Consider the following 24628-nt stretch of genomic DNA (forward strand, 5'->3'; position numbering starts at 1 on the left):
GGTACCTCTGTTGTATTGTCTTCAAGGTCTGATGAAGTATTACCAGGCTAAGCTGGGCCTTCTCCCTCCCAGGAAGCACTAAAGGTTTAACCACTGTTTAGTTTGCAGAGGAAATGTCCTCCTACCCCTGTGACAGCGTTTTAAAACACACCTGAAACCTGTAGCTGAAGACCAAGACTGGAGTAGGTTGATATAATTAGTGCTGTAGCATGCTAACATTTTCCTGTCCAAGTGCGTGTCTCAACTTCCCCACAGACTAGCAGCAAGCACCAGGGTCAGCCCAGCCCCTTAATCCAGCAGCTGAACCAGAGCTTCGTTGATAGCAAGGTCAGACACTTAAATGTTTTAAGAGGTTAACATGGGACTTTACTTGCTCTAGTAAAGCCAGCAGGAACCGTTTCTTCCCTATGTGAGCTGGGCAGGAGTCACAAAAAAACAAAGTTTTCTGTATTTGTGCTAAGAAACAGAAAAGCTCAGCTACCGGAGCCAGGCTGAGCTTTGATGTGAGTAATGTGCAAGTGCCACCAGAAGGGGAAGCACGAGGTAGGAGATCTTCAGGCTGGACTTGTCACCTCCCAAGCCTGCACGTTGTCACTGCTGCAGCTCCCACCCTGCACAGGCACACAGCGTTGTAGCGTTCGCATTTGAGCCAGAGGAGGGAAGGGAGGTAGGAAACTCAAATAGAGTTTTCACAGTTCATTTGCTTACCCATGTACGCTGTGCCCACACCACACTTTTGTACTAGTCTGTGTTTAAAAAAACAGTAATAAACTTGAAATTTATACAATCAGACTAAGTTTTAATGAATGTTGCATGGTTTCATCATTGAAAGTTAGGGGCCACCTTGAATGCAAGAGCTGTTTATTAATATTTTATTGATGACAAACAGGTTTAAAACAAACTGAGACAAAATCAAAAAAGAGTAACACCGTGCTAGCACTGATGTCTGGATTTATAAAACTCAGAATAACTGCTACAAAGGAAAAAAACAGCACAAAGCAGAGGCAGGCATTCTCATCAGTGAAATAAATGGGGTGAGGGGAGAGGAGGGGGTTACATTACTCAATGGATTGCATTGCACAGAGGGTTACAGCTTAAACCTATCTGAAAAGTCTATGCAACTACGCAGCCTACAGAAGGAAAAAAAAATTAAAAAGCCCTTCGGCAATGTTAATAAATAAAACAGTCCATCTTACAAGGAAGGAAGGTGGCCTGTGTCTCCATTCTTTCACATTTTAGAAGTCTAAACGCTGGAGGCTTTTTATGAGAAAAGAATGGTTTTCGTTTCTGGAAAGTTTAGTTTATTTTGCAGTTCTCGAACTACGTTCGCTGCAGGACCGAACAAAAATTTTGAACACCTGTTCCATTTTATGTGCACGCTACTCACGGTTTGTGGGTATGCTACACCAGGTCTGTACTGGGGGAGAGACACTCTTGAAAAACTACAGCAAATACAGGTTATGAAAGCGGGTCAACACTCTACAGAAAGGACAGTAATGAAAGGGCTTTCCCCCCAGTTACAAAAAGTGGGTTTTACATCATTTAAGTACATTCATATGAGAGGTATTTTGAGTTCCCCCAAAAAAAGACTAGAAACACTTGGAGCCCTTTGAGTATAAAGCTAACTGAATTCAAACTTTAAAAACACCTAGGTTAGTGAATCACACTCTACTGATCTTTGCCAATTAGGAGGTAGAGGTTAGTCTAATTTAGGGATCCAATAAAAATGGGTCTGTAGGAATTTCAATTCTCTGCGCTGTTTCTAAAAAGGTTTAGACACAAATAAAATGCTCCCAGTGTTCCCATATGACTTATTTAAGACATGGGTACAACTTAGAAATTGGATGGCTTCTCTTATGTGCTGTTTTCAGTTTTGACTTCCAGCTATTTCTCAAGCCAGCACTGATGGCACAGCCGTGTGCACTACCTGAAAAATAGGCTCCGGGTTTGTTTTTCAACACCTGAATCTTTCAGCTATATCTGCATTAATCACCGAAGAAGCCACACAAAAGCCTAACCCATTATCTCTAATTATACCCATCTATCAGAGGCCACCTTCCAACAACTGCCTGCTTTGTCCATTTTTCCAACCTGCTTCGGTAACATTGTAGAGTCTTTACTTCAGAACCAATATAATCCCCAGTTTCCACTACTTCTTCCCCACATCTGAGGGAGCGAGTAAAGCAGGCCTGTTAGCATCTTTTCCTCCAGGGCCGAAGGGCACAGGAACCCATCCCCTTTCAAGCGCAAAGTTCATCTTACAGAAAGGCTTGTTTTTCACAGAGTAGAGTCCAGACAGTAGCCAATTAAAGCATACAGAAAACACTTTGAAACCCTCCTCCTGCTCGAGCGCGCAGGCTCCTTCCACTCTAACTGCTATCCAATGTAGGAAGAAGAGGCTGATTGCTGCAACTTTAAATCACACTGAAAGTTCTCAAGGTTGGTGCTCTAATTTAGTTTTAAACTTTTTGTAAGCTTCTCAGAACAAGGATCTCCCAGGTCCACCACTAAGATATTCAGAGACAAACTTCTAAAAATTCAGTGCTCCTTTGAAAGCATCTCTTTAAAACCACCTTGTCACGAAAGACCCGTTCAGAATGTGGGCGACACGATGACACTAGGATTTCAGAGCCAGTGTTGGACAACAAAACCTCCATCTCAGAGTTGAGCATCAGCTATGTTCCGCTGGATTTCTGCTTGGCTTGCTGTCACTTAGTCAGGAACTCTCTCAGATACTCTGCTTCTAAAATGTAAACAGTTACTGCTAAAATATAGTACCCCTTTAAAATGAGAACAACTCTGAGATGAGGGTTTTCCTCTCCCCGTCTGCTCTGAAAAGTAATGCCCTGCTCGCAAAGAGAAGTATGGAATGAAGTGAAACCTGCTTAAGGCCCTTCTCTCGAGCTTGGTTGACTGGGGGAGCAGGGACTCAGCTGACCACTCATTTCAGGGTGAGTTGCCTTCCCAGTGAGGCGCCAGCCAGTCCTTCGGTGCTCTCTCTCCTCTCCGGTCAGTCTCCTTGTCTCAGTGAGCTAGCAGTGGGCTCTCTCGCGCGCGCTCCTTTCTCTCTCTCTCCTCTCCGTTGGTTGGTTTCTTTCTCCTGTTGCTCTCACACAGTGGTGCTTCAGTTTTAGCAGTGGAAAACAGGTATCCATTTTATTTTATTTTTTTTATTACCCAGAATAAAATGCTGATGAACTAAGCTCCACACAAGCTTAGCTCTTCTTCCTCAACCTGAAAGCAAGAAAGCAAAACAACAGTTGTATGACAGACGCCACAAGACAAACACTGCTTTCATGAGCATAAATCAGGGAGTAAGAAGCAGAGGAGTGAACCTCGAGTGCCTTACACTCTAATACTGTGACAGTCCCGTCACTCCGCCATGTTGATATGCACGTTCACCCTGGTAAGTAGAGTCCTGTGACAGCGCCACGTCAATCTGAGATTTAAACTCATCACCAAGGTAACTGTCCTGAAAATGAGAGTGTTTGTTAAGCCTCTAACTCATCATCAAGCTCAAGTGCTCCCTTACACAGCAGGGTATCTGGCAGCCAACATTAAAAGAAGTCTGAGATTTGTTCTTTTTCTTTGCTTTTTAAAGTTGACCCCGGTTTGCTGCAGAATTACTACAAAGAGTTTTTGCAGTAGCGAGCTGTTGAACAAGCTAGCAGTTCAAAGTTAAGGCTCAAGCTGAAATTATGTATACTTGGGCAGAAGAATGATGTGCTGCATATGTAGGAAGTCCACTGAGTGGAGGGGGTATGAAATGGTGGGGCTGAGTCACTGAAAATGTTTTAGCTCCCACTTTCCTCAATTCTAGGAAACAAGGATGTGCGCGCGCACACACCACTGACATAAAACCCAGGAGAAAGGGCAGACTATGCATCAAATTCTGCTTACCTGTGATAATTCTGGTTGGGAGAGCCCAGGCTGACTCATCTGTGATGGCTGACTCATGGAGATATACCCCTGAGTCAGTGGACCCTGGGAGAAAGGCTGGGACACCACATCTTGGCTCGCTTGACTATTTGGAAGGTTTGACTGACTAGTTCCAGGAATCCCAAAACGATTTTTCTGGCGCCCACCACGACCAGTCTTTCCTTTTGGCGCCCCACGTCCTGGAAAAGCATTTATCCCGACCAAGAGTGAGAAGTTTCGCAGACACAAGAGCGTGAGAATTAACTGTTCTATAAAGTCTTGATGACTCACAAGAGGCAACACTTTATATGTACTCAATGTAGTAGGTGCAGAGAAATCAATACAACTGAGATTTAGTAATAAATCACATCACTTATTCTCGCAAGAGTAACAGAAAACGTTATCCCACTTCACACCTAAAACGTGGCTTTTGCACAGTTTCATCCTTGCCCCCTGTACCTGCAGCTGGTCCGTTAGCCTGGCCAAAGTATCCCGGTGGTGGCATCGGTGGCATCACGAGGTTGAAAGGGATAGGAATGTTCATAGCAGTGACGTGGCTGGGGCCGGCACTAATCATCCCGATCTGGTCGTGGGTTTGGAAGTACATGTTGGATGGGCGCCCTGGGGAGGGGAGGAAAAGCCACAATGATTTCAAGCATCCTGAATGGGTTGGTAGTGGCTCTTCCAACACTTCCATGTTTGAAGTAAGATATCTTACATCACGAACTGATTTATAAAATCTGCAAGGGTGTTAATTTTGACAGCTTCTTTACCTTGACTGCTCCGGTCATAGACAGATCCTGGAATAATAGCTTCACGTGCATCATACATGGCAGTAGTCATGAAACGGGCACCCTGAAAGCATGACAGCAGTTAGACAAAGCTTTTGCACAGACAACTTTGCACTGCAACTTCTGCAAGTTATTTCGAGTAAGAATTCAGCAGAAACTCCACAGTGTTTATCTAGTATACGTTATCTGAGGAAAGCTATTTCTAATACATGGAAAACATCCAACTTTTATTCCAACCACATGGTGACAACTAGAAAAAATGCCTTTACAGACAGCCTATTTAAAACTGAAATATTTGATGAATTTTCAAGTCTATTTTGAGGTTCTGATAAAAGTTTTCCCTTGATCTATTTCTACCACTGTCTTTGTGATGGCTGACAAGCTTCTTTTCCCCCTTCCCCAAAACAACTACTTATCTTATATTAAATAACTAAGATAATTCTCAGCTTAGCAGCACTGTACCTAAGGACTTTCAAGAACGCCTGCCTGATGAGCTTGTTATTTCTACACACAAGGATTATTTGATGTTCTATGCGCCTCAGAAGTTACCCCTACATAAAATTTTGCAGAGAATAAAGACAAGAACACCAAAAAGGCCTTTTTTACAACTGTTCAACTTAAACTGCAGCTTACTTGGCCACAGTCCACTAACAGCACAACAAAAATGGAAAGATGTGGGTGTGTGAGGGTATGCAGGTGACTGTTCATTCCATCCAAAATGGATCGATCAACCCCCAATTGCATCATGCCACAGACATCCGACAGAGAGAGATAAACTTACTGGGTTGATAGTATTGACAAGTTTTCGGGGCTTGCTGAACTGCATAAGGCTTTCCCGGAGGTTATTCAGTGGTCCCTCCACTAGAACTTTCTGCTCCTTGTAATAATTCAGCAGGTGATTCCAAAGTGGTTGTTTGGACAGCGCTTTTGGGTTCCCAACAATAATTACTCCATACCTACAGAACAGCAGACAAACACAGAAACTAAGATTAGCTATAACCTAAGATTAGCCATGCCATAACCAGGTTGGAACAGCAGTAGATCAAGGCACCTTAAAGAAGCCCACGATGGTAGGTGTAGGAGACCCTGATGTAACCATTTTGTTTACAGCAGAAGACTTCTGTAGTATGACAAAACACTTGAAAGGAGATTGCTGCAGCCAATTTCTCAATAATCACAAGCTTCCCTTTGCAGGCTTGCCAAACATGTCAAAGGACTCAACCAACCACATTACACTGCTCTAGAACTCTGCAGACACCAAGGAAGCCAACCAAGGCAGCAGTGACTTCACACAAACTACTCTTCTCAAATCCATTTTAAGAACAGCAAAATGGTAAAAATGGTTGCTGAGAGGGATAAAGAAGTAGTTGAAGGGAAGATTTCTGTCCTGCAGGCAAAGAGGAAGAACATGCTGGTTTCTACAGACTACCAATACCAAATGGGAACCCGTTAAATTGAAAGTACTTTAAGAGAATGGGGGAATCATCCACAGCTTCCTTAAAGCAGTTGGGGTGGGGAATGGGCCTGCCACCCGCAAAACACAGATCTTTTGTTAGCCTGTCTATAAAATAGGCAAAATTTGTCCAATGTTACTTTACCTTGCTCTTGTTAGAGCCACATTAAGACGCCTGGGGTCATTCAGAAATCCTATTCCTTGGTGTTCGTTGGCCCTCACACAAGAAAGGATAATAAAGTCCTTCTCTCTTCCTTGGAAGGCATCCACACTCGCAATTTCTACTTCCTGAAACAGAGGAAAACACGTAAATCACAGAAGCACAGTGCCTAACAGTTGTACTACCAACAGGTATTACAAAATGTGTTGGCTGCACACTAACAGTTGCCATCGTTTGGGGAAATATGTTATTTTCCTCATGCTGATTTGATAATTCCACTGGTCACTAAATAGTTTCCCTAAAAGAGAACAGACAGTCTTAAGTTTAGGGCAAATTACTTTTATGTTTTTAAGCTTTATAGCTTTACAGTTCTCGTATTTCCCCCCAGCTGGCATTTGCACTACAGAAAGCATCCCTTTTCTAGCTACGTTGCCAGAATCTGCCTGTTCCAAAACCTCGTAGTAATACAGCTCCAGATTAGCACTGCTGCTCACAGCTATTAAGAAACCTGAAGAAGAGGGACAGATCATTCCTGGCAGGAGCAGAAGTATTTCCACCAAGTTTTCCTTCAGTGAAAACACTGCCCAAATTTTCAATATTGCAAAACAGACTATATTAAACGTACAACCGTCTTGTTTGTAGCAACAAGTTTTAGTGTTTGGTAGATGAGGTGCACTGATGGGAGGACGTATTCTTAAGCAAATAAATAGTATGACCACCAGAATTTATGGAGCTTGGTTTCCTGCATGTCTCTTGGTTTGAGATGCTTTTATCTAAGACACAAATTGACTAAAACTTTTCCACAGCCCAAGCAGCAGTGACCTTTCCCTTTTGTGCCTCAACGAGTCCTCAAGGGACGGACTTGTTGAAGCTTTCCTTTCAACAGAACTTAACAGGGCTTCCTCCTTTATCTGGCAAACTGTTCTTCTGAAACTTACCGGCATTTGCTGCCTGCTAACTACTTTCCCTTGGTCTAATTTAACTAAGATCAACTAAAATGCTCAGAAGTTACTAAAGAATAAATAGACTGGTGCCTAAGAAGCCAGACTAAAAATGAGAATTTCATAATATCTAACTTTTCTGCATCCAAAGATTCTCTCGTTTGTCTAATGACTCCATACCTGGTAGAGTTTTGTATGCAAGGAACCACTGAATTGCATGTACTGCACCAGATAGGATCTTTGACCTTCATAAGGAGTAATAATGCCAATCTGATCCGGTTTGGCACCAGCTTTCAATAGCTTTGTAGTTATCTTCTCTACATTGGCAGCTTCAGTCCTACGAAAAAAAAGGATTCGTTTATCTAAGGAAAATTAAGGCATTAGGTCTAATTATTTTCAATTAATGCGTTTAGAAAACTTGAACATGTATGCTATGCTAGCCTTTTGTTAGAAAGGCTACTTATGTCAGAATTACTCAACTAGGCTTCCTGGAATAGCAAAACTCAGGTAGGCCACCACTCTGAAACATAACTTTTCAGCAGAGTTAAATGTACATGTGTACTTTGAGATCATTAAAATGTTCCAGCCTGCCGTATGAACAGATCCTTCAGTTGCTTTATCTTAAAGTTTTAAATATAGAATATTTTTAATGCCAATGTCCCTGTCAGCCAACTATTGTGCCATTTGTTTGTGCACAATCTGGCTTGCTGCGTTCAGTAGTCTTGCACATGCTGTTCGTGAAACTGACTGAGATTAAAAATATCACAGTAGATATTTTTTGCAAGTTGGTCTGGTTTTCCTTCCAGGCACACGAACAAATGCATACAACCCAAAGAAACAAAGTGTTTTAAGCTCGCTGTTTGGAAAAGGTTGGAACATACAGGAAAAAAAGGATAAGAAAATGAAATTCCCATCTCTCCACCCTTCTCTTGTGCTACCTTATTCCCTTCCATAATCTACAAGTTAGGCATCAGCTTCTGGAGTTACTGGAATTCAGGCATTGAAAGGGGACCGGACCAACATTTCCTGTTGCAAATGCAGTCAGTTTGCTTCCTGGCCAAAATTCATCCCACTTGCATTAGGCATTAACTGCCCCATGCTCCTTATACTATCAGCGAGGGAAAACATGTACCTCTGGAGAACAATCCAAACCCACTTAAGATCTGAACTGCTCCCACTGGAGCCGCCTTTCTCTATTTGCTTACTATAAAGGGAGCCTAGGGCAAATCAACTCTAAAAGGCAGGCAACCCAGCCAACCTGCACTATCCGTGATGACAGCTTTTATTAAAAAGCACACAAGCAATTTTAATCATAGTTGTTAACAGGAAGCAGCATTTTATTAATTTAGGAGGAGGAGTGCAGAATACAACAATCAATAGCACCGGAGTACTGTATTGAGTGCTGGGATACATTTGAGATCTACGGGCTGGCTAGTTTAAAATAGAGGTACCGCTTCCATGGAAACGAGTAACTTCATCTAAAACATAAGCCTTTATTTAGGCGTTTTGCCTTTATTTATGTGGCAACGTACCGCAAGTTCTGGTTAATGTAAAATATTACAAAGTCTCTGCAACAAAGTCCGTAAGATAGAGAAATGCTTATATATTTGGTTTGGAACCGTATATTCTACTTCCCTTTGACTTCATTGTTACTCATTTACAATCTCCCTTACACTTGAAATACTTGGGACAAAGTATTTTTAAGTAAGTTTATATCTCAGTGTTGACTTTTACCTGTTTAAGTAAGAGGTGCCCGAGCTGGCAATTTCTTCCTGTCCTTGTGTAACATAGAAAAACATGGGCTTATCTGGCTGCGGCCACTGGAAATCAAATCCTTTTTTCACACGGTCAGCTGAAAAGCACCAAAATAGTAGAAAGTTAGCACTACTTTACTAGAAAGAACACTCTTACATCAAAGCATCTTCAAGACTCAAAAATGTAAGTGCAGGGGCAATTCCCTTTCTAAGGGAATGCGTTTAAAAACTCATCTAGATGAAAGAATCTTTCCTTTGATCCTTAATGACTTGAAGAGAAAATAATCTCTGCAGGAGTGCCACTCTTACCTGCAGTAACACCATTCTGGAGTGAACCCTCATAGAAGATATTGGATGGAAAAGCACTAAGTGCAGGATGCATGCGATACTGCACTTGCAGGCGAATCGGGCGAATCCCCAGCACCACGAGCCTCTCGAAGAGAGACTGAGATAGGCCAGCCTTCGCAGCTTTTTTACACATCACAACAGGACCAAGCTGGCAGTGGTCACCTACAAGAATAAGCTGTGGAAAAGAAAAATGTCATCAGTGGCAAAAATGTAGATATCTAAGTTTATATTTTCTGAAACCTGCCCAATAGCTAGAAGTGACAGAAATGGCCATCTCTAAAATATATTTGGAACTAATCAGTCTGACTTGTAATTAGATTTGTATTTAATTTAAGGCTTATAAACCTTTAGTGTCAACTAACTATTCAGCCATACTACTGATCATTTTAGAATAAAATCTTGTTCAGTCTCCAGATTGTTTCAACAAGACCAATATGTTCTAGACAAAGATTTTGCCACAGAAATAGATGTAACTAATATAACTAGCACAACATAAAAGTCACTTACAGACAACAGTATTCAAGAGTCTTCCCTGAGAGGGTTGGATTTTGTAAGCCTACATGCCTAAACTGTAAGCGTAGTCTTCACCTGTTTATAAAACCAATTTTCTTTAACAAAATCCAGCGGCTCCTACCTGTTTCGCTCCCAGGACAACCGGCACCATGCACTCTGGCTCAGTAGCCTGGGTGCTTTCATCAATCAGAATGGAGCGGAACTGCATCTTTGCAAGCCTTGGATCACCAGCTCCCACGCAAGTGCAACAGATCACATCTGCATTCTGAGACAGAAATGCAACTTAAATTAATCAAGCAGGATATCAACAGATAATTCTTCCCCATGGAATAGTACTTAAAAGGAACCTCCCAAGAAGTTAAATTGTACTCTGGTCTCCACCAACAAATTGCAGCTAAAATTCCAGTGGGAAAAGGCAGAAGTATAAACTACTAGATCTGATGGAACTTTACCATAAGTAATTCACGTTCTGCTGTTCGTTTTAGTGCACGGTAGCGCTTCTCATCAGCAGATGACAGTTCTCCAGTTTCATCTTTAAGCTGCTGCAGTTTCTGAAGCTCTGGCATGCTGCAAAAAACAGGAATTTTGCTTTATAGCCTAATTAAAAACAACTTAGGATTACAGTGCAACGTTTTAGATTTTGACGTACCACTTCTTGCAGCACTACACAAGCTCACAATGAAGTCCTTTATATATTGCCACAGAAACCAAACAATTATTTTCAAATTAAAAGTGACACACGTGTACAGAACCAAAAGTTATCACATCAGGGAAACACTGTCACTGTTACAGTTAAACAACTGTGTCCCTCACAACACTTGAGCTTGTGATTTTTGTTTGTTTTTGCTTTTTGTTGTTTCTTCTCCTCTGTCCCCAACAATTCCTTACCTATCCATGTTTCTGATCTGGTTATGCAATGCCAAGAAGGACACAGGAGAGTCAATTGCCTCACGACTTTTAGCACACAGACGAACCACCTTCAGTCCAGTTTGATGAATCTTCTCAGTCAACTGATCTACAGCTATATTACTCGGAGCACAGACTAACACAGGCCTTGAAAAAATAAGCAAAAAAATAAGTCTCAGTGAGGTATGAACTTTTTCCTGTTAGACTTGCAACAGGAATCAGAACTGTTACTATACATGTTCCCTAAAAATAAGCTACTGAAGAATTATCTTCTGAAATAAGCCCAAATCTAACCAGAACAATACCGTTCTACAAAATTATTTCAGTTCAGTACAAATGATCTTAATGTTTAAAAATGCAATCTGATTCTTTGGACCACTAAAGATGTAACCACATACATAAAGATTTAGAGAGAAGTTTTTACCCATTGCCCTGTCTAGCCAGATGATAGACGATTGTAGCTGATGTCACTGTTTTTCCGGTACCAGGGGGACCCTGAATAAGACTCAGAGGACGCTGCAGGACAGTCTTCACAGCATAAACCTATAGAATTTTAATGCTATTTAGCATTCCATGCACAGGAAGTTACAAAATTGTTCAACATTTATTCATAAATCCTTTGTCATAGTCTTTGCATGTAGTAAAAAAAGGGAGATGACGTTACCTGAGAATGGTTGAGATCAGGAAGTCCTTGTGCTGTAAAGCGCTTTGGCAACTGACATTTAATAATTACATCTTCTACCTCATGCCCTAACAGTTTGTGATAGATGTACCCTGACACTGAAGTCTCATCCACAGCAAATGTTTTCAAAGCACTCTGCATTCTGAAATGAGGGAAGGACAGAAAAAAAAGTCAGTATGACCTCATACATAACTATCTACAAGTGTCCAACACAAAGGTTAATCTGCCATCAAGCTGAAATTAAAATACACACCCTGGAAAAAGACGACAACGCAAAGAATTTCCTAACAGAATTAAGAGGCAAAAATTAGATTCCAAGAACAGTTTTTTTCTCCTAACACGTGTGGTACAAAATATAACCAGAAAGATCTGCAGAGAAACCAGCCCTTGACAGAGTTTGCAATAGAGATCTTCAGTGCAAAATCTGAAGAGAAGTTGTACTCAGTACATCTCCTCCAGGAAAATAAACTCCTATCTTATAAAATGCAGTACAGACATGTCTCAAGCCTACTGATGCCACAGCTGATTCAATTGCCTCGAGATTTCAGCTACTTAAAATGATTCAGAGTTTCGGAGAGCAATTAAAACAGGGAGCACTTCATGACAGTGTTTAACAAGCTGAACTGCAAAACAGTTCTTCTTCTTAAATTCCAAATGTTACTAAACATGAGAATAATTCTTCCCACTTAGTTTTCTTGATGTATTTGCAACAAACCGTAGGTTCAAAATGAGAAACACTGACAATATACACCTACTGTTTCCATTATCTGCCAAGTTTAAGTGCTTTCTCAATACCTGTCAAATGAAGTAGATTTCCATACAAAATCCACTTGGAAGTTATGAGTAACTTCCACAGGGGCTCCAACGCTGCTCCTCAGCTCAATGGCTATCTCATCACCATAATCTGTAGAACCTCGTTAAGTAGTAATCTATAGCAAAAATTTGAATTTTATTTTTCCCGATTTTGATTTTATTTTATTTTTTTTTAAATCAGATGCCCACTACAGAAATTGCAATGGTTTCAAAATTACTTTTGTATACAATTTAGTGGTTTCCTGGAGAGACTTCAGCCTTCCATTAAGCCTCCCTAAAGGCACATTAAGTAAAGGATACTATCAGGAACTTTGATAACATGACCAATTCCTTTCCATAAAGGGGCCAGGTCTCCTTTATACCTCAAGCAGATCTCATCTCCTTGCATTAAACGCATATCTACAAAGGAAGGAAAAAATGTTCTCAGAATATTCAATAATGAACAACCACCTTCAACACAGAAAACCTACAGGAGTATCTTATATGCCAGGTCACGTATTACAGTTCTTTAAACACTGATGTTATTTACCCAGCATAAAAACAGGCAAAACACACAGTTGAGATGTCATTACCTGAATCAGTCTTTGGCAAAGTGAAATAAGCAATTCTTTTCTTGTTCAAGCCCAGGTCCCATCTGACTGTGATGTTATCTTGGGTCTAAAGGGAAAGAAAAGGCAATTTATTATGTTCTTAAAGAACTGTTTACCAGCTACTGCAATCCTCACTGTCCTAATACTTAAAAGTACTAGAGAAATACAAAACGTGATGTTCCAATGTCACAGAACCAAGTACCTGTATTTATTCTTACAGACTCAGTTCACACCTTCTGGAGAAATTAATTCTGTTTGAAGTAAGACTTATGCAGTTAATAATAAGTCAATCACCACTTGTGTTAATCTTTTTAAAACAAAAGCCCCTTATGAAGTGCTTACATGCCCCCTGTATAAAACAAGTTTGACCGGAAACTGACTGACAGAAAGGTAACTGCATGTTACAATAACATAAGAGAAGGTGCCAAGTACCAGTTCTAAGATAGAAGAATGTGGTTCTGCAGAAGACAAACTCTGAATGCAGAAGAGATGAAGTTCTCAAGCGTTTCAAACTTCTTTAAAACCTCTGTTTGAGTTTTCTCTTTTCCCTTCCCTGACAAAGATGCTTATTTCACTCAAGTCTTTTTTCTATTAATAGCAACAAGATGTTTGATACCAGAGGACTAGTCAGAATTTGCCCTCAAACAGATATATTTCAAGCATGTTACCTGAGACTCTTTGAGCTTCTTGTCATAGTCAGCCTCGAGCTTGACTAGAGGACCAAATATATTCTGGTATTGATAAGCATCTTCATATCTGAGTAGGACATGCTGTGGCTCTTCATCAACGCCAGGCTTTTCTAAGTCCTCAAGAGTTGCAGATGGATTTTCCTAGAATTGAACATACAAATGTTTTGTTTCAAAGTTTTAAGCACAATCCCCCACTGTAAGTGATAATCCTGCATTTTACTGCTACAGGAAGTCATAAAGGCATAACGACCTGTTAAAGCTACCAAGACATTATGCCATGCTCACCTGCATCCAGTCAAGTTTGATCTGCATTAACAGATGTATAGAAAAAGCTCTCGAAAACCAGTAACTGAGTACCAATTGTCAACTAACTAGTCTTAGCTAGTCATTAAAGCTGAAACAAGTGAAAGACTCGATATGGTGAAATGAAAGTTGCTTTTCCACATTGCCTGACAGTTGAACTTGACAGAACAAAAGAACCTCAGGATGAAACTTTCCTCCTTTAATCTCCTAAATCCTCTGATCAATTTCCAGTTGTGCTGCTTGTGAAACCTGAAAGGTTTGAACCTTGTGTACATTCCCTGCCTTGCACAGTTGCTGAAACAGTCTTGTCCCTACTTTGTAAAGCACAAAACTAGTACTTGGTGAAACGTAACTTGTATTTGAAAAGCAGCACGTACCTTCCAAAGTTCTTCCAGTTTGTTAATCTGCTGAGCTGTAATCTGACGTGCTCTCAACTGTTCCTGCTCAGATGGAATCTTCACCAGCCACGAAAGGAAACAGCGATCTTGGATAAGAGGCTGCCACTGTGAACTGTCCCAATTAATATCCTTTAAACTGCTCTGACTTGCACATGGCTGCCTGCACAACCAAAACATTGAAAAAAATTATTAAGTTAGACAAGTGTAAGAAAATCTACCATGTGAAGGATAAGAACATGTTTGTTTTGTTCCTACAAGAACTCCGGTGTCTCAGTTACAAGAAAACCAACACTAGCCTGCTGATCTATTTCATTAGTTCCCGTATTTGCTATTTCAACATTAGGGACGCAAGGTAAGGTAAGTAGAATTTCTTGTGCATTTCTAGAACTGAAAATTTCAGCATCTAAAATATTTAATATGACACACTTGGAAAGTCCATTAAGGTTATGCACATACTTATCAGCAAACACCTGGATTACTTCCATCTGTTATTTAAACAATGAGAGAACCTGTTCTGTAAAAACACTCCCACTGTAAAATGCATGGCAAGTGACAGCATTTAATAAAAATCCATACAGACAAGACCATGCTTTTTGATACATCCTGTCAAAGAACAGCTTCCAGTTTACTCTCATCTTTAAATTATTCTAAGAGCTGACAGAAAAACTTGTTCTGCAATTCTGTCACTACTCCACTAGGGCTCCAGAGTAATTTCCTGATCTGTTACTTCTCCATAGCTGAAAACAACAGTTTAACACAGGGGAAAAACACCTGACTTCTTGAAAGTGAGACAGTCCTTAACGGAAGGATTTTTCTACAGAACTAATACATTTGCCCAGCACAAAAAAATGTTTCTTTATTGCATTATTTATTTGTATACATTTCATTAATTCTAGACGCTCATCTAAAGAAAAAATGGTGGCAAATTAGAGTATAAAGCATTTATGTAGAAAGTGAAAGGCAAGCATTGCCATTTAGAAATAACATTATGCAATAGACTTGATGTAAACATGCCAATAAAGGCATTCTCTCACCTGCACAGCAAAACAACCACAGAGTCTGCCTTAGCTGGAATAAAGCCAAGGAGAAACACGTTACGACATCCGCAGTTATAACATTCCAAGACAGTCTCTCCTAGAGGTCCATCTTTATGGAGAGTCACCTCTTTGCACTTCGCTCTCACAAGATGATTAACAATGTGGCTGAAACCAGAGAAGACATACATTTATATGCAGTTAATAGGAAAACCAGATTTAGCCCTAACTCTACGTAACGTAGCAACTCCATCATTATTAAAAGATAAACAAGATCTATTCATACTTTGGCATACATTTAGTAAGACCTTGCTCTTTTGATCGTGGCAAAGATGAACATTAACAGCTTCAATGGTTTCTCAATGCATGAATACTTTAAAGTGAACATGAAAGAACAGATAATGTGTAAAGTTGTTTGGTTTTTTTAATGTTATTGATGATTGGAAGCAGCTTCCTGAAGCTGCACAGGACAGAAACATCAATTATACTGCTTTGTGAGAACACAGAATGCAGGAAGAAGCAACAAGCTCATGCCACACAAGTAATTCAAGTTTTGCTGAGATCCAGCTGTATGTTCAGTAGAAAAGCTAGAGGAGGTTGGAGGTTCACATTCAAGTCACAGACTTCAATTATCATGATAACATAAGTCACACCCACTATGCCACTTCAAAACAAACACTTTAGAGCAAGATTGTCAATATCACTTCCATCATTTGGTCACTTACCTGCCAGATGTATTTCCACGCCCATTGCAGAACCACTTCTTGCTGGTGTTGCAGTAAACCACACAGGCAGGGTCATGGATACCACAGTAACTGGGATTAAAATGAGAGGAGAGGAAGTGATTGGGAAATTGCTTATAAGAAAATACAAATACAAGATTTAATCTATCTAGTAATGTGCAAAGTAAGGAGAAATTAAAGTTAGGAAACACGAGAGTTGGTAGAAGTACCAAACATGAGTTAAATTTCTGTTCTGAGTCACAAGTATTTTAACTCTTCCCATCATTATCATTCCTAGACTGCTTCGCTTTGTATTCCTTGAGAGAGGTCAAAGACCTACTGGAAGTGACAGCTGTCAGAGCACACGAGCTCACCAGAGGGCACTATTTTCCTACCAGTAGGTGGCTGTCTCCAAGGAAATTGCTCTCAAAGTCTCCAAATCCTCTAAGCATACACCTTTCACTCCAAGTGCTCCTGCCCTCTGGAAATAATAAGTCTGGGGCAAAGATCAGCCCTTACCTGCAAGCATGCACAGGAAGATCCTTTGTGTAATAGGTATCTTCTTCATCTTCTTCAAAGTTCAGCTCTGCCAGAAGCTGGCTGGTTTTAGCTACGTTATCATCCACCGCTCCGTTCTGCAGAATGCCATCGGGTCCATTAACCTGAAAGACAAGGTCAGTGTTTAAGTTACATAATCAAAACATACTCCAGAACAAAGCCAAGAATGGTAATTCCTACTCCTCTAAGAAAAAAATTTTCTAATTTAGGAGAAATTCAGAACGAAAGAAAAAAGCTGGTACGAGCTTGAAATAATACCAGTTTATATAATCAATACTTGCTTCGTTAGCTCCTTTTATTTAAATGACAACTGATTAGTAGGAAAAGTTAGTAATAAAAGAAAATTGCTTTTCTGCAGATTACATTCTTCCCCTACAGTCGTACACAATACAAGATTCCATACATTACATATGGAATCAAACAAACATACCTGCGTAACACATCAGGTATGAAAATCACTATCATATTACTTGAAACTTGTTTCAGCTATCATACAACATCCTTTTTTTTTTTTTTTTTTTAAAAAAAGAGAGGTGTCTCCACATAAGTTAACCAAGAAACCCACAAAACTCCATTAAAACTACAAATGCAGCCCAAGTTTTCAAAACACCACACTTGAGAGATCATGTGCTAATACAGCACACGCAGAACAGGTGTGCTCTTTCCACTGCTGATGCACTAACTGCCAGAGCCACCAAGTTCTGCAGCATTTGGTGCTGTGTCAGCACGTTTTGCACACCAAGTCTTAGCCATGTTAAAAATAACTCCTTTTTGGCAATACTGAGTACAGTGCTGTTACCACCAGGAAGGAGCAATCGAAAAGTGTGAACGTCACAAAACAGATTTTAGCATGACTAAAGCAGCCGTGGCCCCTTGGGACTCACAGGTGCTCTCGTTTAATTCTTCTGCCATCTTTTGCATCTTGGCAAACCAACAGCCACAGGAAACTTAACATGCTGCTGTCAGGAACCCCCAAGATGGCCAAAGCCCTCACCCCCCGAAGCTTTGTTGACTCAGTCACTTGATTCTTGACTTGTATAGCAAGATCTCATTAAAACCTGAGAAGAGATGAGCACACCATTTACTCCATGTTAACTTTTGAGTGAAAAAAGATGGAAAAGTGACCCCAGCAACTACAACAATCAGCACAATATTAACCAAACATTTTGAATGAGTGCTGAGGGAGGGTTTCCCCACCAGACCAAAACTGTCAGATACATAAAAATCCAGCTGTTTCTGACAAACATTTAAATACTTATTTCATATAGTGCCAACTGGTGTCACTCACGGCATTTCTCTATCAATACTATCAATATCTAAAAGTATTTTAGTAAATCTTTAGCACTTCGACTTCTGGTGCAAGTTGTCAGAGCACTGTTATGAATATCTGATAGGAGATAAGCTGCCCAAACGAGAAGAGCTCTAATCTTTATTAAAATATTTTTTAAGTAGTTGCCTTAGCATTTAAGCTAGCAAGCCAGAACAAGCCTGCTTCACTGAAAGTCTCATCCAGGTTCCACACAAACTAGTTTCAGTACTCTAAATTAAAATTTAACAAACAATTGCAAGAGTTAATTTTAAAATAAGTGTGCAATGCTTCACATTCACCCTCAGCAGTAAGGGACTGGACTGAGCGCCACAACCTTTATTTTGTTATCTTAAAAAGAAGCAAGGTGTGTTTATGCTATCTAAACAGTACAATGTTTTATTGATATTACCTCCAAGAATTGGCTTGGGGAAATCTAACAAATGAGCCAAGAGGTACACTCAGTAGCATGTGCAAAAGAAGCAGGGGGAATAAGGAATAAAAAAACTGCAGCGGCATAAGTATAATGAACCCAAACAACTTCATAGCACCTTCACAGCTGTTTCAAGATAAATATCCCATTTAAATCACGTCACTATACAAAATATGACCATAACTTATTAACTGATCACGGCCCAGGTGGAATTCCAAAGCCACAAGTTAACCTGAATTTATTGGAAGCATGAATACCGGGCACTCACAGCTGCACCTTCTGCCGGTCTCTTCCGAAGAGCCCTAACACAGTATTACACACATTAGCTGACAAATGTAATCAGTTTTTCAGAAGCTCTTTTAAAACTTGGATTGCTGAGCAGGCAACATAATTGTACAGCTTTCTTTCTGAAGGCAGAAACACAAGAAACTACAGCACCTACAAGCCACCTGTCCTTCCACAGAGGTGACCACTCATACCCGCAGGAGCATCCAGCGGCCCAGGATGAGGCCTTGGCAGGCACACGACGAGGAAGTGACTCAACTATTGTTCTAAAACCCGCTGCCACGTTAGCCTATGTGCATATTATTAAAAATCTGGCACCGTCGGCTGTTGTATAAGGGCGGGGGGGGCTTCTCTATTTTAGACGCGTTGACTGAAACTTCTGGCACAGCACGTTTAACAGCTACATCCAGCGAGCTGCAAACTTCAGCGCTCGCAAACTACCGCCAAGTTGCTCGGCCCTCCTTGACTCCTTTTCAGCCTCTGAAAGGTTCCTTTTGGCCTCTAACATACCGGTCAGGAGGCAACAGCGAAGGTCCAGGGAACCGAGCTGCAGAACAGGAACTCAGATGGCACAATTTACGCAACGACTTCTACTGACCACGTCCGTGAGCCCCCGGAGCGGTGGCAGCAGCGTTCCAGCAGCACCGCCGCCGCTCCTCGCGGTGCCTGCGGCTACCGTACCGCAGCGCAGGGCCAACAGGTGAACGCAGCTGGAGCCACGCAGCGCAGCCCTACTTTAAAGCGGGGTATGTCAGGCTGTAGCGAGAACAATGAGTTACGGAGGCATTCTGGACTCTTGTTACAAGAGCCCGACCGGTCGTGACAGCGCGCTCCAGCGCCGCGCAGTAACCGCAGGACACCCCGGCACGCTGTCCCAGTTCAAGGCAGTTTTTTCTCATGCTTTAGTAAAACACACACTTTGGGATTTGCATAGATTGCCAACTGGTGGTTGTTTGTAGCTACATTAAAGCTACAGCATATTTACTGCGCCTTATTACCACCTATTATACTTATTTGATCTCTTTCAAAATAAGGAAGCGCGTATTACTGACACCATTCACTCTCACGATGGCGAAGGATACGCTGCGTGTCCTGGTGGGGACCCGAGCAACAAGGAGGAAGTTGATCTGCCCAGATAAAAAGGCTTTGGTGGAACTGGCAACTAAATCCTGCCCCCGCCTCCGTCAGCCTCTCACTCAGCTTCGCACACATGAACACCAGGTGCTGCACCCATCAACAACGCGTGAGCACATGGCTGCTTCCTAGCATCTTACCCGCGTCCTTGCTGGGAGAGCGAAGAAATAAGGCAGAAATCAGAATTTATCTTGAAATGTGTAGACAAGACAGCTTGTGTTTCATTTTAATCACCTGTTAAGAAGGGAAGTTTAGTTTTTCTGAGGAGAGAAAAACAGTCACTTGCTTCTGAGCTAACCTCTCGCTGCCTTTTGTCAACCGGACAAAAATCTACGGAAACAACATCCTCTAAAGCTACCAAATGTACGTTGGGATAGAAAGCTCCTGTAGCGTGGCTAAATCAACCATGTTTCTGAAGTTCTGTGCTTTGTCTTGCCCAACTGATCTTTTTAAGTATGAGGACACTAAAAAGGTATCAAAGAGAAAAGAGTAAAACGCTACACCTCCAGTGTTTATCAACATGAGATAAAAATATTTATACAAGCTTTTTCTGTAATCGCAGTGACAAATTTAAACAAAGCAACAATGCGTGCTTAGTTTAAGTTTCGGGGCCTTAGAAGTAACGTATTTAGTAGGTGCCCTGCCAAAAAAACATAATAAGCTTACATTATTGTTCAAGGCAGCAAAGTCGCCCCCCCGGATCTTTAAACATGCTCCGTTTCTGATCTTATCACTGATGAGACCATTGAAAGGCACAAGTCTGAACAGAGCAAGGGAGCTGGGGTTTGCTGAACTTTGGTGCAGGAGCACACCACGCTCAGCATGCTTCCGAGGGTTCTGCTGAAATAGGTGTCCCTCCAGGTGTCCAGAGGGGAAAAGGACCAACAAAACGACCCCAGGAGTTCACAAAGAAACCTAGAAGCACAAAAAAAACCACAACGCTTTCCTCCTGCCTGCCAAGAGGAATGGTTACAGACATACTAGCACCTGAATGTGCTCTCCAGATTTTTCTTCTTCTTTTACTTCAAAGGCTTTTCAAACATGTTTAGACAAAAAAAGACAAATTAATCCACTGGTCTAGTCTTTTAGCTTGCAAGGCTTATTTTGGAGTAGTTTTTCTTCCTCTTCTGGCCAGATATACTCTACTGAGAGTTCTGGAATGATCACAACCATTAAGGCTTTAAAAACAAAGATTTATTTAAACTATTTTTTAAAATCAATTAACTATACACAAACACTGACTACACACAAACAGATTTTACTATTTAGTAATTTTGATATTTCAACGCTCAAAAGGGGGAAAAAGGCTTGCTTTGCCAAACCCAAATTCTAGTGCTAGAAGTAAACACAAAATAAAACAAACAGCCCCCGGGGTCTCATCTCTAACTCCATTTTATAAACACCTAGAGCAAGTCACACCACTATAGCTGCGTCCAGGCTGAACGCTGAGCATTTGCAAGCATAAGAAAGTCATTCAGCGTGTCCTGGGATAAGGCTAGGAGAAGATAATTCCACCTTCAGCCTTGCCCTGCACACCTGTAGGTTTTCACCGCCTGGGCACGCTGTCCTGCTTCACATTTGCTCATTTCCGCATCATTTACAGATCCCAGTACATCACTTTTTGCAAGGAAAAGGAAAAAAAATAATCAAATCCACTCTGAATACTTTTGGTTCAGGATTAACAACTTTTACCTACAGCACTTCAACTCTTCTAAACTCACGCCCTGGAACATGGATAATTTGCAAACGTTTAACTGTTAATACTAGGACTAAATATTTAGTTAGCTGTCAGGAAACTTAGCAGCATATTCCATAATCTGTAAAGGTAGATCAGTTTGACTTTATTTTTTGAACACTTTTTTTTTTGTAGAGTCAAGTTGTAGGACAGCGACAAGTAGTATTTTTATTTATAACACTTCCTGGCTTGTGAGTGTACAACCCTAGCTGCCTCTTTCCTTTCATTTCTGTGAATTGTTAAACCCTAAACACAACCATCACCAGACTACAAGAAGAAAAACACTTTCAAGCGACGGGGAACCGGACCTCTGAGCACGAGTCTGAGGCCGTATCAGCTGTCACTCCCATACAAACCCAAAACAAACCAGCCTAGCAACTATACCGCAGCAAAGGTGGCAACGCAGGGAGGAAAAAAATAATAAATTAAAAGCGCACGGTGGTTGGAGTCAAGAAGAAAGGCGTTTTTTTAACGGAGTAGCGCTGAGTTCCCGCAGCATCCAACTTCCCGCAACCAAACGCTGCCTCCGACCGGGTTTTAAAGAGGAAAAGAAACCGAAATCGCCCCCCAGGAGCCTTCGGCACCGCACCGGCGGGCGCCGCCCGGCTGTCAGGAGGCCCGGAGCTCCCTCCTCCGCCCCGGAGAGCGGCGCTCGGTGCCAGGCCCGGCCTCCAGGGGCCGCTTCCCCTTCTTCTTCCCCGGCCGGGGGCCGAGCTCCGGGCCCCGGGGGCCGCCCAGGGCTTCCCCTCGGCGGCCCCGCCCGCCCCTTCCGGACCCCCCCCGGTACCGGAGCCGCCCCCGTTGTGTCCCCCCCCCCCCCCCCCCCCCCGGTACTCACCTGCGCCTCGATGGGGCCCGGCGGGCCCTGGACCGCTCCGGGGGGGCCTTGGCCTTGTCCCGGGCCGGCCTGACCGGGCCCTGGCGGGGTCTGGGTCTGGCTGGGGAGGGTGAAGTCGGTGAACTCGAACTCGGAGCCCTGCGTGTCGGCGCCGAGCAGCTCGGCCTCCTCGGTGTCCAGGAAGGTGAGGGTCTGCGAGCTAGGGCCGTACGCCTCCACGCTCATGGCGGCGGCGGCGAGGAGGAGGAGGAGGAGGAGGAAGAGGAGAAGCGGCGCTTCCCCCCCCCTCCCTCACCTCACCTCAGCCCGGCCTCACCTCGCGCAGCCCGGGCCCCGGCGCTACGCCAGCGGCGGGCTCCGCCGCGCGCACCAGGCCGCGCCCGCTCCCAGCGGCCAGCGGAGGGCCCGGGGGCGGCCGAGCCCGGCGGGGGGGGAGCGAGGGGACGGCGGGGGGAGCCTGAGCGGAGCCCTGAGGGAGCCCTGAGGAGGAGGACCCGGGAGGAGCCGAGCGGAGCCCAACGGAGCCGAGCGGCCGCTGCCGCCGCCGCGCGCCAAGGCCAGGCCGGGGAGCGGTGACGCGCAGCGCGCGGCCGACGCCAGCACGCCCCGCCCCGCTCCCGCCGGGGGAGGGGGGACGCGGCGCGCGCGCGCGCGCACCTGGGGAGGGCAAGAGGGGGGCGGGGCTGCCGCCTGAGGGGGCGCGCGGCACCTGGAGGGAGGGGGCGGGGGGTAAAGGGGGGGGGGGGGGCAAAGGGAGGTTGGCGCCAAAGGGAGAGGATGAGGTGTAGGGGGGGAGGGGGGCGGGGTCCGATCGGTGATTGACTGCGCTGGCGGCCAATGGGCCCTCGAGTGGAGGTGGGGGGCGGGCTGAGGAGGGCGGGGCGGGATGCGGGGGGGGGCGAGCGCCCTGAGGTGGCGGAGGAGCCCTGAGGGGGCGGGGAGGGTTCCCTGAGGGGTTGGGTTACCTGTGGGAGCGGCTCGATCGCTGTGAGGAAGCGGATCTATCGCCCTGAGGGAGCGGATCAATCGCCCTGAGGTGGCAGATCACCCTGAGGGAGCGGAGCGATCGCCCTGAGGGAGTGGATCGCCTTGAGGTGGTGAATCAGTTGCCCTGAGGGAGCTGATCGCCCTGAGGAAGCGGATCGATCACCCTGACGGAGTGGATCACCCTGAGGTGGTGAATCAGTTGCCCTGAGGTGGCGGTGGATCATCCTGAGGGGGCAGATCGATTGCCCTGAGGGAGTGGATCACCCTGAGGTGGTGGATCAGTTGCCCTGAGGTGGCAGCAGATCTCCCTGAGGGACTGGATTGCCCTGAGGGAGCGGATCCATCGCCCTGAGGTGGCGGCCGATTGCCCTGAGGGAGCAGAACACTCTGAGGTGGTGGATTGATCATCCTGAGGTGGCAGCACGGCCCTGAGGGAGCAGATCAATCACCCTGAGGTGGTAGATCGCCCTGAGGGAGCGGATCAATACCCTGAGGTGGCAGATTGCCCTGAGGTGGCTGTGGATCACTGTGAGGTGGCTGCAGATTGCCCTGAGGGAGTGGATCGCCCTGAGGTGGCGGATCAATCGCCCTGAGGTGGTCAGCATCTTCTCCACGAAGGGCCCCAGGGCGGTTGCAGGGAGGAGAAGGGCTGTGCTGGCTGCCGGCCCTGGCAGAGGCAGCAGCTGCAGGGTGCAAAGCTGGGTGGTGCCCCCGGTGGTGCCACCAGGTTAACGTGAGGGGCCAGGGGCAGGTGTGGAGGCAGCCTGGGGCCTTCATCCCGTCCTTCATACCGCCTGAAACTGCTGCTGCAGTCTGCCTCATCCCTGTTTGAAAGGGGTGTGTGGCGTCTGCTACTGGAGGCACGGCCTGGGCAAGGGAGCTCTGCAGCGGCGTTAAGAGTTTTGAGACAGACGTGCTAATTAAGAAGGATTTGGTATTATGGTAATGCCTGCTCCAGCTGTAATACTTATTATGCCTGTGATACCTCATATTACTGTGTGATAGTCTGAAGGCTGAATTGGTACAAGATGAGTGGAGTGGGGTGGGCCATGAATGCTGTCTGGAAGATGAAGGACTGGGCTGCGCGGAGATGAGTAGTACATGCTTCAGTCCATAAATAAACAGCAAGTTTGGGATTTGGGTGCCCTCATTTCAACATTATTAGCACAAGCCAAAGCTCTTCTAAGATAATTCCTGAGTATTGTGAAAAGCATTGATATGAAAGGTTAAGATATTTAGTCCCTTTTCCCTAATAACACCTTCCACTCTAAGATGCAAATGTATGTCAGTATACAAGTATATAAGTAACTTCAATTTTGTTCTTGCTTTTGGTGTAG

At 43.8% G+C, this 24628-nt stretch overlaps 1 protein-coding gene across 2 annotated transcripts; it reads right to left on the reverse strand.

Annotated features, from left to right (window-relative positions):
• Positions 1-844: 844 nt before the first annotated feature.
• UPF1 (UPF1 RNA helicase and ATPase) lies at positions 845-22854 on the reverse strand. Of its 2 annotated transcripts, none has more exons than XM_035569753.2 (24): positions 22305-22854; positions 16535-16677; positions 16019-16108; positions 15294-15461; positions 14239-14419; positions 13538-13699; positions 12852-12936; positions 12580-12678; positions 12262-12370; positions 11449-11608; positions 11209-11327; positions 10767-10931; positions 10331-10445; positions 10000-10143; positions 9327-9540; positions 8998-9115; positions 7444-7600; positions 6308-6450; positions 5491-5665; positions 4692-4773; positions 4378-4539; positions 3901-4118; positions 3350-3472; positions 845-3234 (listed from the first exon to the last, which is right to left on the reverse strand). In XM_035569753.2, the coding sequence occupies exons 1-23, from the start codon at positions 22527-22529 to the stop codon at positions 3353-3355; spliced, it is 3354 nt and encodes a 1117-aa protein (XP_035425646.1). In that variant the 5' UTR covers positions 22530-22854; the 3' UTR covers positions 845-3234; positions 3350-3352. The 2 variants fall into 2 exon arrangements, with proteins under 2 accessions (XP_035425646.1, XP_035425645.1); XM_035569752.2 differs by having other exon boundaries at positions 12262-12379.
• Positions 22855-24628: the final 1774 nt, after the last annotated feature.

This window comes from Cygnus atratus, chromosome 26, assembly GCF_013377495.2.
Source record: "Cygnus atratus isolate AKBS03 ecotype Queensland, Australia chromosome 26, CAtr_DNAZoo_HiC_assembly, whole genome shotgun sequence".
Classification (NCBI taxonomy): Eukaryota; Metazoa; Chordata; class Aves; order Anseriformes; family Anatidae; genus Cygnus; species Cygnus atratus.

Bases quoted from the DNA above. Each gene is read 5' to 3' on its own strand.
- UPF1 (XM_035569752.2), bottom strand. From the start codon at position 22,529: ATGAGCGTGGAGGCGTACGGCCCTAGCTCGCAGACCCTCACCTTCCTG. The intron at 16,678-22,304 runs GTGAGTACCGGG...CTTGTCTTTCAG, and splicing joins CGGGCCCCATCGAGGCGCAG to GTTAATGGACCCGATGGCAT. The intron at 12,679-12,851 runs GTAATGACATCT...CTTCCTTTGTAG, and splicing joins TTTGCCAAAGACTGATTCAG to ATATGCGTTTAATGCAAGGA.